Source organism: Eleutherodactylus coqui, chromosome 1 (assembly GCF_035609145.1).
Source record: "Eleutherodactylus coqui strain aEleCoq1 chromosome 1, aEleCoq1.hap1, whole genome shotgun sequence".
Classification (NCBI taxonomy): domain Eukaryota; kingdom Metazoa; phylum Chordata; class Amphibia; order Anura; family Eleutherodactylidae; genus Eleutherodactylus; species Eleutherodactylus coqui.
This window is the reverse complement of record NC_089837.1, coordinates 46,330,990-46,346,003: the sequence shown is the minus strand read 5'-3', so window position 1 is coordinate 46,346,003 and position 15,014 is coordinate 46,330,990. Positions and strand designations below refer to the sequence as shown.

At 46.3% G+C, this 15,014-nt stretch overlaps 1 protein-coding gene across 1 annotated transcript in view; it reads right to left on the bottom strand.

Moving 5' to 3' along the window:
• PKHD1 (PKHD1 ciliary IPT domain containing fibrocystin/polyductin) overlaps positions 1-15,014 on the bottom strand; it is a 483,679-nt gene that overhangs the window by 226,432 nt on the left and 242,233 nt on the right. The window contains exons 37-38 of the mRNA XM_066594190.1: positions 3,640-3,847; positions 1,049-1,203 (exon numbers count right to left, since the gene is read on the bottom strand). Of these exons, the coding sequence (XP_066450287.1) occupies positions 1,049-1,203; positions 3,640-3,847 (363 nt within the window). The remainder of the gene's footprint in view (positions 1-1,048; positions 1,204-3,639; positions 3,848-15,014) is intronic.

Below are 15,014 nucleotides of genomic sequence, written 5' to 3'. Positions count from 1 at the left end.
TTAGTAGAGCCTCCAGACCTTTATTACAGCCCCCAGCTCTCTCAAAATTGGCGCTTCCCTGTATGGAAATTAGAGTTGTGACCCTGGCCAAGTGAGCACGTTTTCCGTGGATCAGTTTCAGTGTAAATCTACATTAGATGGGAAAATCCAGCAAATCTGAGTGACTTCCAACGAGGCCGGGTCATCGATGATAGACTACTGGGGGCAAGATGTCACTGCCAACCGTAGGTGTTTTCTTGTGTAACGATGTGGGGAATATACTGAGAATGGGGATCCTGTGAATAGAAACAACTTGCCACCGAAAGGGGTCAGAGGAGGATGTCAGGAATCATTCTGAAAAACAGGTGCTGCACAGCCGAGGAGACGAAAGCCAAATACAACGCTGGTGCTCCAACAAACGTGTAGCTCATCATTCCTTAGCACAGATGGGATATCCAGCAGGTGACCAGGTCTAGCACCATGTTGTATAAGGGAAACAGAAACGCGAGACTCCAGCGGGCAAAAGAGCGCAACAATTGTATCACTGAGCAGCGGGAAAATATTGCCTGGTCAGTTGGAACCAGATTTCTGGTGCACTATGTTGATGAGAGGTCAGAATTTGGCACAAGCAGCATGAATTGATGACCCCTTCCTGTCAGCTGGGAAAGGTTTTCTTACCACACTCCGAGTCCTCTGATACCTGTGAATGAACGCTACAATGATTTGCTGTGGTTCTGAAATCCAAAGGAGCTCCAACATGCTACTAGATGGGGGTCTCTAATGAAGTGGCCAATCAGTGTATATAATATATAACTCTATGGCTATGTTCCTTACCAGCCCTCAAGAACTGCCCAAGTGGCTAGACCACTCCTGCTTTAGAAGGGTCCACTAGTATGGAAGTAAATAGCAACCATAGGAAAAGTCTCACTATGGTATACTGGCGTGTACAAAGCCCAATGGGCCCGTGTTTTTGGGACCACGGAGGGGCACCTTATGGACCACCTGCTGGCCAATACTTGTACAACACTTTGTAGTATCTTTGTTAGTTTTACAGGGTGTGAATAGTTACCTAGCACTCCGGCTTCCTGACATCGCTTGTAACGACTGATATATTCGTCTGTTAGGTTCCCTTGTATAGTAATGTCTCTGCTTAGCAGTGCCACCAGAGGCCTTAAAGAGACATACTCACCCTTGATGGGTTGATCTATAATATCATAAGCGTATCTGTGAAAAACAGTGTGAGTTAACTTAAATTAGACGAGTTCACACAAAACATAATGCAAAAACTCTAAAGACCACATTGTAGAGCAAACCTATTCTGTACCCACCGCTCCTGTGGTTCTCTACAGGTAGATTCTACACCTTTTTCTTATGCACATAGAAGAAACTTTGTATAACGTTTAAGAACCAAGTCAGTCGCTTTCTACTAAAACTTCAGCTATTTCCCTCCATTCATCCTGCAAATGTCTGATGAGTCTTTTTGAAGAAGATGCATCGGCCTGTCTATGGCCTGGTGAACACCTTCTGTCTGAGTGTGTTATGCCAACAGTTAAGTATGGGGTGGTTCCATTATGGTCTGGGGATGGTTTACGTGGCATGGTCTCGGTCCGTTGGTTGTATTGACAAGAACCATGAACACGGAGGTGAATCTTGACAATCTAGACAATAATGTGCTGCTGACAATGTGGTAATACTCTGGAAATGGTCGGCCATACTTCCAACAAGACAACGCGCCTCGTCACAAATCCAACAATGTTTTACATTGGTGGAGGATTTGGATGTTCCACAATTGGATGGGCTGCACAGAGTCCCGGCCTGAACCGTACTGAACATCTCTGGGATGTACTGGACCGTTGATCAGGAAATATGAGCAGTATCCGTCTTCTTTGAGGAACTCACCAGATATTTGCAGGATAAATGGAGGGAAATGTCAGCTGAAGTGTTTCAGACCTTTGTAGAAAGAATGTCACAGAGAATATCCAATGTCATGAGGACTAACAGAGGCCCCACTAAGTATTAATATATGGAGAAAAATATGACTTTTGATGAAAAAAATCACGAGATGTCATAGGCAGCAAAGAGACAGCCAATGCATGAGCTCCCCATTAAGCAACGCCCCATATTTCAGCCTTCTGGGCCTCATGACATGGGGGGGGGGGGGGTGATGTTGGGTCCAAGAAATCAAGGTGCAGCCATGACTTACGTGGAGAAAGTCTTAATGAATACACAGTGTCCACTGTTCAGGATTCACCCAAATTTCTCAAAAAGTACCCCTGATGTGCCCTTCTGTCTAACTGTGCCCTTCCATATATCTGTCTTTTCGGATCATACAACAAGGAAGGACTGTAATTAGTGATTTTGTTGGTATCGGGCATTTACGGCGCACTGTTTGCGGCATAGGGGGTATTTGTGGAAGGCATTGTTTATGACATAGGGGTAACATTACGTTGTCATGGAGCACTGTGGTTGTCAAAGGGCATTGTGATTGGCATGGGGGCATTACGAGTATATCTGCAATTAAGGCATTGTAGGTGTCATAGGATTTTGAGGATTCTTTGAGGGCATTGCGTTTCTCATGGTGGCATTGTGACTGTCATAAGGGCATTGTGGTTGTCATGGGGCATTGCGGTTGTCGTGATGGCATTGTGGCTGTCATAAAGGCTTTGTAGTTGGCATGGTGGAACTGTTCTTGTCATAGAGCCACTATAGCTGTTATTGGAGCACTGTGACCATCATTGTGGTGTTGTTGTTCATAGTAGGTCAATCTGTGGCTGTGACTAGGCCATTCGCAATGGCATACGGGGCATTTTGACTATTAGTGGAGCACTGTGGCTGACATTAGTGATATTGTGGCTATTGTGGGAGTAATCAGTGGCAACCCTAGGCGGTATGTGATGATAAAAAATGGGGCCCATTTAAGAACCCCTGGATGCTAGAATTCTAGCATCAAAAAGTCACAGTTTTGTCATACATACCAATAGTGTGAATTTTGAGATTTGAACATCTTGCCACCTTTTCAATAAGTCGGCAGGGCCCTACTTTAGGGGGTGCGGCTGTGTATGGCTCATCTCTTTTACTATAATTATACCGAAATAGCCAATCCAGCTGGTGGAATTTTTCATCTGACTTAGAGGTGCCGCCTAATGTGCCTCAATTGCCATTGTCAGATGGACATACAGTTTACTTTGATCGGCATATGAAATGTCAGTCTAAGTAAATATCCCACCATGACTCTGAGCAGCAAACTTCTTGAGAGGTGCATCATAGTTGGCAGAAGCCTTGATGCCGATCTGGGCCAGATGGAAGAAAAAGGAAAAAAGAGTATTACATCAAGATGAGTCATTGGAATTAATATTTTTGTGCTGCACCGAATATCCTGCCTCTGCATCCGTAATATCACCTCCCACTCTCCTTAATCCTTACAACCACACCAAGCATTGCTAAGTGTCTGCTAGAAGCACCTTCTTTGGTCAGGGGTTTTTCACTTGCCCCATTAGGGGGTATTTGGATGGCTCAATTGCTAGTGTTTACAAACCATGATCAAACTCTCAAAACACAATAACAACATCCAAGACAAAGCCTGATCCATATAGCAAGGCAACTGATCGTAGACCTCCATAAACAGCATCAGTAGTAATGTGTGGTCATTGTTGGACTCACCTCAGAGGTGGACTGATGGAAACTTGTGTATCGTTGACATTGACAACGGTCAGGAGCTCTTCTTGTTTTACAGGACCATAAAAATTGGATCCACATAAGACAAACTGATCCCCTACGCGCCAGTCAACAGGGTCCATGACAGTCAGCTGTGTGTCATTGGCTCTAGCGGGATAGGCCAGCTTTGTGGAGATGAACTTTGGAACCCAACCTATAAGATAAAAATTTTTTTTTTAAAGAAGTCAAATATGTAACTTCAACCTCCTGAACTCCAGTCCTGAGTCAGAACCCCCAAGTTGGGTGACATCACAGAGTGATACTAGAGCAACAATTTGGGGCCAAAATGAGAGTGGCCTTTTTCTGAGAGGCGTGGCTTGTATGAAAGGGCATGGTTAACTATATTCAGACCCTCTATACTAATATCACACCCCAAACCAGACCCTTATGGTAATATCAGAACCGAGAACACTATCTTAATTCAGACCCCAGAACAGGCTATATATTTATCCTTGGCTTCCTCTCACTCATGTTCAGCTCTGGGCGCTGATGTCCTGGTAGGTGAGCCAGTAGTGAGGAGAATGCAGGCCACTATCTATTGGATTCTTCTTTTATAATTTACTGTACCCATGGCAGGCCTTAGCTATGTGTAATCCATGCAGTTGGCCATGGCTACTGGTCACCATCTTGTAGGGGGGCAAAGGTGGATATAGGCTGGGACAAAAGCCTACCTTAAGTCCACTGGCCAGATAATCTTCCTCCGTATGGCAGAGCCTTGTGGAGCTACATGAATCTTCCTCCTTATGGCTCTCTCTCCTCCCTTCTAATGTCCCAAGGAGCTGCTGTCAGACCATTGGGGACCCCACAACACACTTGCTTAGTTCTGGTCCTGTATTTATGTTATGAGCTTAATCCTGGCATTGTATACATGTACTGAGGTTGCTTCATGCTGTATATATGTTAAGAGCTTTGTTCTTGCTCTGTATTTATGTTATAAGCTGGTTCTAGTTCTGGATGTACAATATGTTATGAGCTGGGCTTTTGGTCTATATTTATTGTATGATCTTGGTTCCATTGCTGTATTTATGTTATAAGCTTGGTTCTGATACTGGTATTTTGTTATGATCCTGGGTCTGATGCTGTATTTATGTACTAAGTTTGGCTCTAGTACTGTATTTATGTTATGAGCTTGATCCTGGTACTGTATTTACTGAGCTGTTCTGGTGTGGGTATGCTGGTATCTGGCAGCTTTCTGCACAAGCAGAATAAAACTAGACTACCTAAAAGTGCAATATATTTCATTTTTTTTCTTATGCTGGAGGGATGCATGAAAAACATTATGCACAGGCTGCTAGCTAACCTTTGTCTGGCACTGACAGCTTCCCCTCCATGGGGCAACTACAGCTATATATTATTGGCTAACCGGGTAAAGACAACAAAAAAATGGAATGAGCCAAAGTAAAGCTGGTTGAGTTGACATGTTTGGGCCCCAACACACCATGCATCATAGTGGTGTCTGGTGTGGCAGAGGTGAGAAGCAGTCTGGGGATGGGCTGGCAGGAGGGGCAGAACTGGAAGCAACATGGGATGTGAGGCCTTGTTGCACCATGGTAATGGACTAGCAAGTGATGTTCAGCAAAGTCCAGTACTATGGGTTTCCCAGATAGGGGACATATAGGGGGCTGATGATAGATCACAACCACATAGTACACACAATAGTTTACTTATTTAAGGGCAGCGCCTAACTGAAATGTCTCTCACCAGGGGCAAACTCACCAGCGTTAGTGTATAGTGGACAGAGCAGGATGGTGTGTCCTCAGGATGCGAGGGTGGTCCCCACCATAATAGTCCTCCTAGTGTAGAAGATCCACTGAAAGGAAGGTCCGGCACCCCCTGCTTGAGAATAGCTCTACTTCTACACCCTCTATAACTACTCCCCTGAATCCAACATTATACCATGTAAGTATTCTTTCTATTAAGCATGGCTACTAGGGAAGAATATCTTTGTAATATGGCCATATGGAGGCGCCATGAGGCAGTATACTGAATGACTACAGCTATATAGTATGTAGAGGGGGAGCATTGGGTTTTATGTGGGGTAAGTATTATGACTGTATTGTTAACTATTATGGGGCTTGTGTTCCTTTAAGGGTGTAGGGGCTGGATGTACGGGAGTGCAGCTGAGTCTGGGCAAGAAGGACGGTAGTCTAGAGTAGTGTGTGCACAGACAACTGCAGAGAAGGATATCGAGGTGTGCAGCAGACTAGAATGTGGCCAACAGCTGGAGACACCTAAGGACAATGCTATTGCATAGGAAAACCTCCAGTCGCATTTAGCCTGGATTTGGCCCTCATGTGTACTTCACTCTACTGGCTCAAGATTTAACAGGAGTGTCACGGTAATAGAGTTTATGAGTTTAGCCGCCAGTAACCTGTGCCGTACGGAACCCATGAGCAGACCGCATGGTTGACTTATTTCCAACTCCCCAGATCCTGTACTTGTGCAAGATGGAGGCAAAATTGCACCCTCCATGGCCAAGAAGTCCCAACACACTTCGCTTCCACCACTCACCGTTTCTGACTGGTAGGACAACCACTTTGGTTTCTCCCCCCGCCAACACACAATTAACACTCTTCGTGGTTATGGACTACTTTTTAAAGCCCAAGATTGACTAAATAAGATTTAACGCTTCATTCTGAAAAGGGTTAGCAGTGCTTAGGTAAAAAATGTACAAAACGAGATATTTAGGAAAGGGTGAGGAGCATCCAAATACACACAAAACAGTAAGGAATAAAATAATAGAAAATACCACTCTATGAAGTTGTTTCAAATAGTCCTGGGGCGAGAGGCACGCGGAATGGTGACCCATTCTGCATTTAGATGCCACTCCTGGGTCTGACAATGGGAAGAAGATCCCCTTTAGTTTTAAAGTCTGCCTGGATCCCACCTCCGCCATCCTCACTAATGACATAACGAAGGCTGGCTAAGTAGATGCACGGATCTTCCATATGGAAACCCAATTTAACATTTTGGCCATATTTTCCTGGGAGACGCCCCAGTAGGGAAGTATGGCTGCCATGTTTCATATCATGAATTTACCTACAAGTGGATACCAAATTGATATGCAACAGATGATTAGCTTCATGGGTTACCGATTCAATGGGTTCTGGGGCTCACAAAGCGACCAGAGTGAGTGCACTGCATCCATGGTACACTCGTGGTTTTAAAAACATAATCACTGTTGAGCTGGGACCTTCCAATGACCCATAATCACTGTTATGAATTTTTTTCTTCGTCCCATCTGAGTGGAGGGAAATTGCAGTCAGCAAGTCTGGGGGATGTGTATTGGAGGGGCAGGGAGACAATGGGATCTCCTGCAAATGGCTAATTTCATTATCACTACAATATAGGACTTCCTTTCTGGTTGCCCATGGAACAAATGGGATGGAAGGCCCCTCTGGTACAGGTGTGAAAGGCAGATGAATGAATATTGATGAGCTCTGCTTGACAATAAATACACTTAACTTTCCCCAGACCAGAAAGGTGGCAGATTGACACGGAAAAACGGGTGACGATCCACCAGTATCATTTATCACAGGGAATGATGGACTGCAATATCTGTGTGTAACCTGACAGTCTGTTAACACACTCCCGCTAAACGGAAACTGAGCTTTCTTCAAACCGGATCAAGCTTGCTACCTCTAAGTGGCGACCTGTTGACGGCCTAGTACTCCATTACTTCAACTTTGTTTCTGCGTTGCACATTTATTAAAACAGTGGTTTGAGCAGAATAATGAGCGAGCAGAGTTCCTTTCAGAGTTACTATTGGAGCCTCCAATGGGTTGTAGGGTCCAGAGCCCAATTCCTAACAGAGTATCATTGCCCGAAACCAAAGCTGACCTGGCCTGCACACAGACATGAGAGCCTATTTGTATGGCTAAGGCCACTATGACCCCGGTGACTATCCAAACCCCGATGCAAATGGAGTTGACTCCTCCTGTTGTGGCTCCTGCTTGTCCATCATCCCCGGCCCGACTTGTGGTAGGAGAGGAAATGACCCCGAAAGCCAACACTTGGCCTCATGGACTTTGTGTGCTTCTGCACAGTGTCTATGCACACAGTTATGCACAAGGACTAAATTTCCTGCCTTGCCCTCCCCATGTTAGGGGGGTCAATTGAAATCCAAAAAGAATACGCCCCAAGTTAATGTCCCCTTTAATCTACACAAGAATACGATCCATTTTATGTCAGACATTTCTGCCGGAGAACAATGGTCTCCCCCATACCTGCGTTCCGTCACGTATCGCACACAAGCACTTTTTTTTTTTCCCTCCATGTTCCCCCGCATACAGCTGGCACCATTTTTACATTATTGCCACTTAATCTATGGCGCTATTGAATGAGACAAGGAATATTCGCCTGCAGGAATCTGAAGACATGCTGAAAGGATCATTTAAATGCTAAGAGCAGTTGGCTATAACGACAACATATTGCTAGGTAAATTTTCATCGCTGTCAATTGAATTACGCATTATTGTTAATGGGAAGATGTCTGTTACACAACATTGAGCATGTGCCCGATTATGACCAATTTTGGACAATTTGCCGAAAAAAAAACACAAACGACCCCGAAGGAAGGGAGAATTGTAAAAGCTGGCGAAGAAAGTTGGGGAAGTGATCACTGAGTGAGTAATTGAGAAGTCGATATTTTCTCATTTGTAACATGTTCCGCTCGGATATTTAGGTCTTTCTAACGCTCGCTGCAAATTGCGGCAGGAGGGGGGGAGAAGAAGTTTAACAGGATTTACATATCCCGGGAGGTGCGGAAAAAATGTACAAGACTGATCTTAATTGCTGGCAGAACACAAAGTTTCGCTCCGTCTTGTCTGTCTGGCTGCGCTCTGCTGCACATTACGGCGTCAGTAAAATAATCGTCCTCGCAAAAGAAGAAAAAATGGGAAAATCGGAAACGGGTTTAACTTTGATGGAATGTTCGAAAGCTTTAAAGGGTCTTAATAGAAAGACGTAAGTTTGACTTTAGTAATCTATAACATCGACCTCGCCATGGGATATAATCTATATGGTTGTCTAGTAAGCGCTACTAGGTAAACTTTCACTTGCTCCCACCACAAGCGGTTTAAGGCCGGGGTCACATGACCGTATTATAGGCGCATTTATGTGTCTGTCCCGGGACCCATTCGCGGATGTGCTGACTAGATCTCATAGCGTCATGTGTGTCCAGGACCGGATACCCACATTTGGGCCAGGACTAGAGTTACCCCCCCCCCCCCCCCCGATGGTATATCACCGGCCAAGCTGGTAATTAAATCCAAAAGCTTGTACTTTTATTTATTTTTTTACCAGCCATATTAAAAAATTAATTTTTAGCAACCCGACACCCTGAAGTACTATAAAGGCTTGTCCACTTGCAAATGCAGGATAGTCCATTAATAGTATATCACCAGGGATCCGCCGGAATTCGGACCAGTGTGCTCGCGCACTGAGCTAATTTCTGCTGGAAGCAGACGGCTCTGTTCTCACTCCAATGGCCAGGTTTGGTATTGCAGGCCAATTTGCCATTGAAGTGAATAGGAACTTTGCCTGTAATGCCAAGCCTGGCCACTGCAGTGGGAACGGAGCTGTCGGCTTCCTGCAGAAATCAGCTCACTGGTCCAGAAAAAAGCTGATCAGTGTTGGTCCTGGGTGTTGGATTCCCACCAATCTACTGTTGATGGCTATCCTTCAGTTACCTTGGACACTCATCTATATTAGGACGGCTTTACACGTGACAACTATTGTTACTCGAAATAGTCGCCAAAGCGTGCGAGCGACTGTTGGTGTGCTTTTCTATAAAGCGATCAGTGAACAAATTGTTGGGCACATTTACACCGGCCAATATATAACTCATTCAATAGTTAGGGGCATCAGATTCTTTGGCAGATGCGTATTTGTGATTTCGACCGCTCCCCAATGGATGCTGATTGGTTGCTGAGTTTGAGAGTGCCGGGGACATTTCTTTCAAGAGCTGTTATGGCGGCCATATTAGTTGCCACACAGCTTTCCCGGTCTTCTGAAAAATAAATCTGCCTAATTGTACACCAATATGTCCTCTGCATCCATACTGCTACATCATTAGGCAGATTTGCCATTTATGGGTGAGGGCTCAGTCACACAGGCGCATCGGCACCCGTACACAGGCGCCGAAGCGCCCGTGTGACTGAGCCCTGATAACCCCACCAAGCTATAAAAGATACCCGAATTAGTCATCACTCAGCTTTCCCCGTCCACAGTGCTATTTCGTCACTGAAAATGCTGGACGTAAGGGGTTAAGAGAAGTTGGTGGACCCCAAGATAAACTTTTGCACCCGGGCCCATGAGCCTTTAGCTCCGCCCCTGACGTAAACCGAATGGACCCTGTTGCAGTCAATGAATTCTGTATTTCTGCTCCCATAATGGTAATTTTAGCAGAGCCGACAAAGCCGCTGAATAGAATGTGGGTCTGACACATCACAAAGAAATCCGCCCCGAAATCTGCGTGTGATTCAGTCGCTACATTACAAATGTGAAAACCCACATCATTTTTGCAACAAATGGGTCTAAATGTGGATTTTGATGCAAAATTGATGGCAAAATTCTTGCAATTTCAATTCTGAATCAAAATCTGTACGTCCGTAGGTTGGCCCCGGGGGCGACTTCACACACAGCAGTTTTTTGAAAATGCACTTCAAGGTTTTGATGCAGTTTTTCGAGCCAAATCCATTAGTGGATGAAGAGTGGAGCGTGAGAACTAGAAACCAGAAAATTCCGTGTGAGAAGGCACCCTTAGGCCTCATTCAGACAAGCGTTTTTTTTTTGCGCACGAATAGCCACACAAAAAGATCGCTGCTCGCACGTGGAAAAGTCGCACGAAGAAGCAGAAGGGGCGATCGACATTCACGCATTATTTGCTCGTTCACACACTCCATGGCGTGTGCTGCGTGTTATCCAGCTTCGAAAGGAGTCAATGTGAACTCCTGCACAACACACACTAGAGATAGGTCAGGATCAATCTTTTCTCGCAGCACGCACCTTAGATGCGGCCATTGTATTCACGCATGACCTATCTTTTGCAGGTGCGGGTATTTTGCTCGTCTAAATGTGATGTGAACGCTTCAATAGGAAGCCATTGGTTCTAAGAGACACAATCGTTTTGCGCCGCTATTTTTGCTTGTCTGAACGAGGCCTTAGGGTGTCTCAATGAAACAGGTCATGGGTTTTGCACCCAGGCTGTGTCATTGTCGGGAAGTGAGGTCCATCCATGGCCCCAGAAGCTCCTGAGTTCCTCTCTTTCCCCCTTCCGGCCACATCAAAGACCAGCGGGGTCAGTGTTTAGCGTAGCCGTTGGAGCTGCTTGGGGAGTGGAGCATCGCTCAACCCTCTTATATATCTCCCTGCTTTAAAGTTGGTAGTCCCCTGGCCACCCAGCAGTGCCCGTAGGGGTGTATTACACCCCCCACTTGTCATTGGTTGCACCCTCCTGCCAACTATGCCAGGAATTAAATGAGTCACAGGTTAGGCGCCCGAAGTGCCTCTTCAACTCCTCCCCACACTAGCTTTGTAGCTGGCCGGCAAGGGGGTCTCACACGGCACTAGCAGTGCTTCGTTTTTCCTCTCTCCCCATCCCAGTCACAGATCAGAAGTAACGGAACTTAGTGCTACCGACTGAGCCGTTTGTCAGAGTGGCTTGATTGCTCAGTAAGAGGGGAGCGGAGCACCGCTCAACCCCTTTTACATACCCCACTTACTTAAAGTTAGCAGTCCCTTGTCAACGCAGCAGAAACCTTGGGGGTGCATTACGCCCTACACTTCCAATCCTGCCAATTACACCTGGAATGAAAATGGGTTGCAGGTAAGGAGTTCAAAGCACGTCTTAAAATCCATATCGCCGGCTGATGGTGAGGTCCCTCCGCAGTACTAGCAGCACTTCAGTTCCACTCTCTCACCCTTTAGGCCACATCACAACCTGGGCTTAATGTGACTGACAGTGCAGCTTGACTGGTCCATAAAAGATGTTGCAGAATATTTCGCCGGCCGGAAAAGTCTGCCCCCAAATTGGCACGTGCGAATTTTGATGTGTAACTGAAAATGCCAGAATTCCGCTTACAATTCCACGTCAAAATCTACATTCAGACCTACAGATTTTGGGGCAGATTTTGTCATCGGAAGAACCCAAAACGTCCTGCAGAATATTCCATCCCATGTGAAAGTGCCGCAATCCTTCCTGGGCGCCGTCCCATATCAGGTGGAAATTGCTATTGATACAAGACTATTCGTCCGCGGTCTCTTGTCACTTATCATTGCGCAGAAACACGAGGAGCGGAAACTGAGACAGTGATAAATTTCTTTAGCAAATAAATCAATAACCCCCCTCTATCCCAGAGTCAGGGGCCGTGATTAAACTGTCAACTATTCCCCATTCCCTTCCTGCAAAACCAGCGCTGCTTTAAAGTGACATCTGATTGGCAGCCGCTTTACGGGTGGCGCGTTCTGATTGGCAGTAGAGCTACACTTAGCCGTAAGCAAAAAAAAAAAAAAATTGAAATTTCCCAAAGCCCCGCGACCACCTGAGCACTGGGCTGCCATTCACCCCTGGAATTCTAGGATTCTTACGTTTTTTTCTTGACTCGCATTAACATATCAAAGGAGACAGCTGACACGTTCTGAAATCAAGCGTGGCTGTGGAATATTTTCAACTTTCCCCCAAAAAAAAAACTTTACGCTCTTCCGCGAGCCGGCCGAGAATTTCAAAGCGTGTTTGTTTAATGATTGGGAAGTGTGATAGGACGCTAAAAAAAATAACACGGACATGCTCTCCAATTTGTTCGAATGCCGGAGACCCGAGTGGTCTAAAATGAGAACCAGCGGCGAGCGATTCCGTTTGATGTGAGTGCGGGCGGAATGGATCTGGCCCCGCTGCTCTGTAGACTTGTTCACTACCTCAGCGTTAAACCGTGGACGCTGCAAGTGTTTTCAATGATCTCTAATTGTAGCCATCCAGCGGGGAGCTGGGCCGGGCGGAGGAGAAAAAAATATGGATTTTTTTTTTATATTTAACAGGCTCATATGGCAAATTAGCCCTTTGTTCCTCAGGCGCGGCACGCACGGCACCGCCGGAATCTGGTATCTCTTAGTATAATCTATTGTTTAAAGATCTGCAATCCTCCTGATAATGATAAGGCGTAATGTTTGGATAGGTGTGGTAATCGAATTTAGATACAGGGAGGGCTGCTACAAATTTCTCAAATTGAGAGGAATTCCAGAGCAACTGGAACCGGGAAGGTCTGAGCGGAGATGTGGCGGTGCAGGGGACTCGCTGGCTGGGAGTTCCATCAGGAAGAATTAACTCTTTCAGGGCTGCTGGATCAGTCGGTATCATTGGACCCCTTTGAGGGTATGGTCATACAGGACGTAAATATTGCGCAATTTCAGCAGAATTACCGTACAAGCTAGGCGGACGGGATTTTAAAAGATCTTGTCCTCGTGGGACAGAAAACTTCTGTGCGGAGTATTTGGAATATGCTGTAGATTCTAAGGGCCCTTTAAGGCTGGTTTCACACGGGCGCACAAGGCGCAGAGAACAGAGCCCATTGATTTCAATGGGTCATTCACATTTCCGTATTTTGCGCACGCATTCCGGTCACACAAAAAAAATAGAGCATGCTTTATTTTTCGGCATATTTGCACACCAAAGGCGCCGATAGAAGTTAATGGGGATGCGCAAATGTGCGCACAATATGTAAAGAAATGCGCGAAATGTTGCGTAATTGCGCTGGCAAAAGAACACATCTGGAACTCATTAGCGAGTCCAATCTAAAATACGCCGATGCATGCACAAAAAAGGCATACTGCGTCCTGCAAAAACACTACGCGTTTGCGACTCGATCAAGGTAGATTTGCACAAATATCGGTGCACAGTACTGTACTTTTTGGACATGCAGGGCCTGTTCGCATATGCGCGCAAACACCTCCCTGTCCTGATTTAAAAGGCTATTAAGTCTACTAAGGTCCAGATGTGCTCTGTTTTTCGCGGAATGTGCAGCGTATCACACATTTGCGCACCTCCAATAGACTTCTATGGGGATCTTTGCTGTGCAATACGCAGAAAGGTCGGGCAGCTCCAATTTTTTCGTGCGCACATGAAATGCACTTGTAAGACAGGTTGATGAGAAGCAGCCTATCAATGGCTTCTATTACTCTGCACATTGCCAGCGTGTATTTAACGTACACAAAAACACGCACAAATACGCTTGCCTGAGGAACCCCTTAAGGCGTAAACAGACAACGCGATTTTGTCAGGTTTTGCAGCTGTGGAAATCATGGCCGCAAAACGTGTCGAAATGAAACAATTGGTTTCAATGTTTTTTTTGACTAGCGTGATTCTCGCGTGCATAAAAAACGGAATGAAGATTGACTCGTGTAATCAGATGGTATCACTTATGAATGGGGGCCTACTTACTGTGAATGAGGCGAGCGGGCCGGAACAATCCCCGCCCACCCCGCCTTCAGTTACTGAGCGACGATCGTGTACAAGCAGTGGAGTGATTATCGCTGGGACGACCTGCTAGCATCTGCATCCATTATTACGCGAAAGATAGGGCATGGTGCGCCACTCTTATCTGTTGGCCTGACACCTTATCCCTGCCACACTCTGATTTGCTCCTGCTTTCTTTTGCCCTCCAACTTAATTCACATTGGTTCCCAAAAACACGTAAATATGAGCGACTGATCGTCTGCTGAATCCGGCAGCTCTTCCATAACAGATGAGCCAAAAAGAAGAAAGTCCTTCAGGCGAAAATAACAAGAGACCGCAGCACCGACTGTTCAACCCAAGCAGCGAGAGACTGCAGCACCGACTGTTCAACCCAAGCAGCATGAGACCGCAGCACCGACTGTTCAACCCAAGCAGTGAGTGACCGCAGCACCGACTGTTCAACCCAAGCAGTGAGTGACCGCAGCACTGACTGTTCAACCCAAGCAGCATGAGACCGCAGCACCGACTGTTCAACCCAAGCAGTGAGTGACCGCAGCACCGACTGTTCAACCCAAGCAGCGAGAGACCGCAGCACCGACTGTTCAACCCAAGCAGTGAGTGACCGCAGCACCGACTGTTCAACCCAAGCAGCGAGAGACCGCAGCACCGACTGTTCAACCCAAGCAGTGAGTGACCGCAGCACCGACTGTTCAACCCAAGCAGCGAGAGACCGCAGGACCGACTGTTCAACCCAAGCAGCGAGAGACCGCAGGACCGACTGTTCAACCCAAGCAGCGAGAGACCGCAGGACCGACTGTTCAACCCAAGCAGCGAGAGACCGCAGCACCGACTGTTCAACCCAAGCAGTGAGT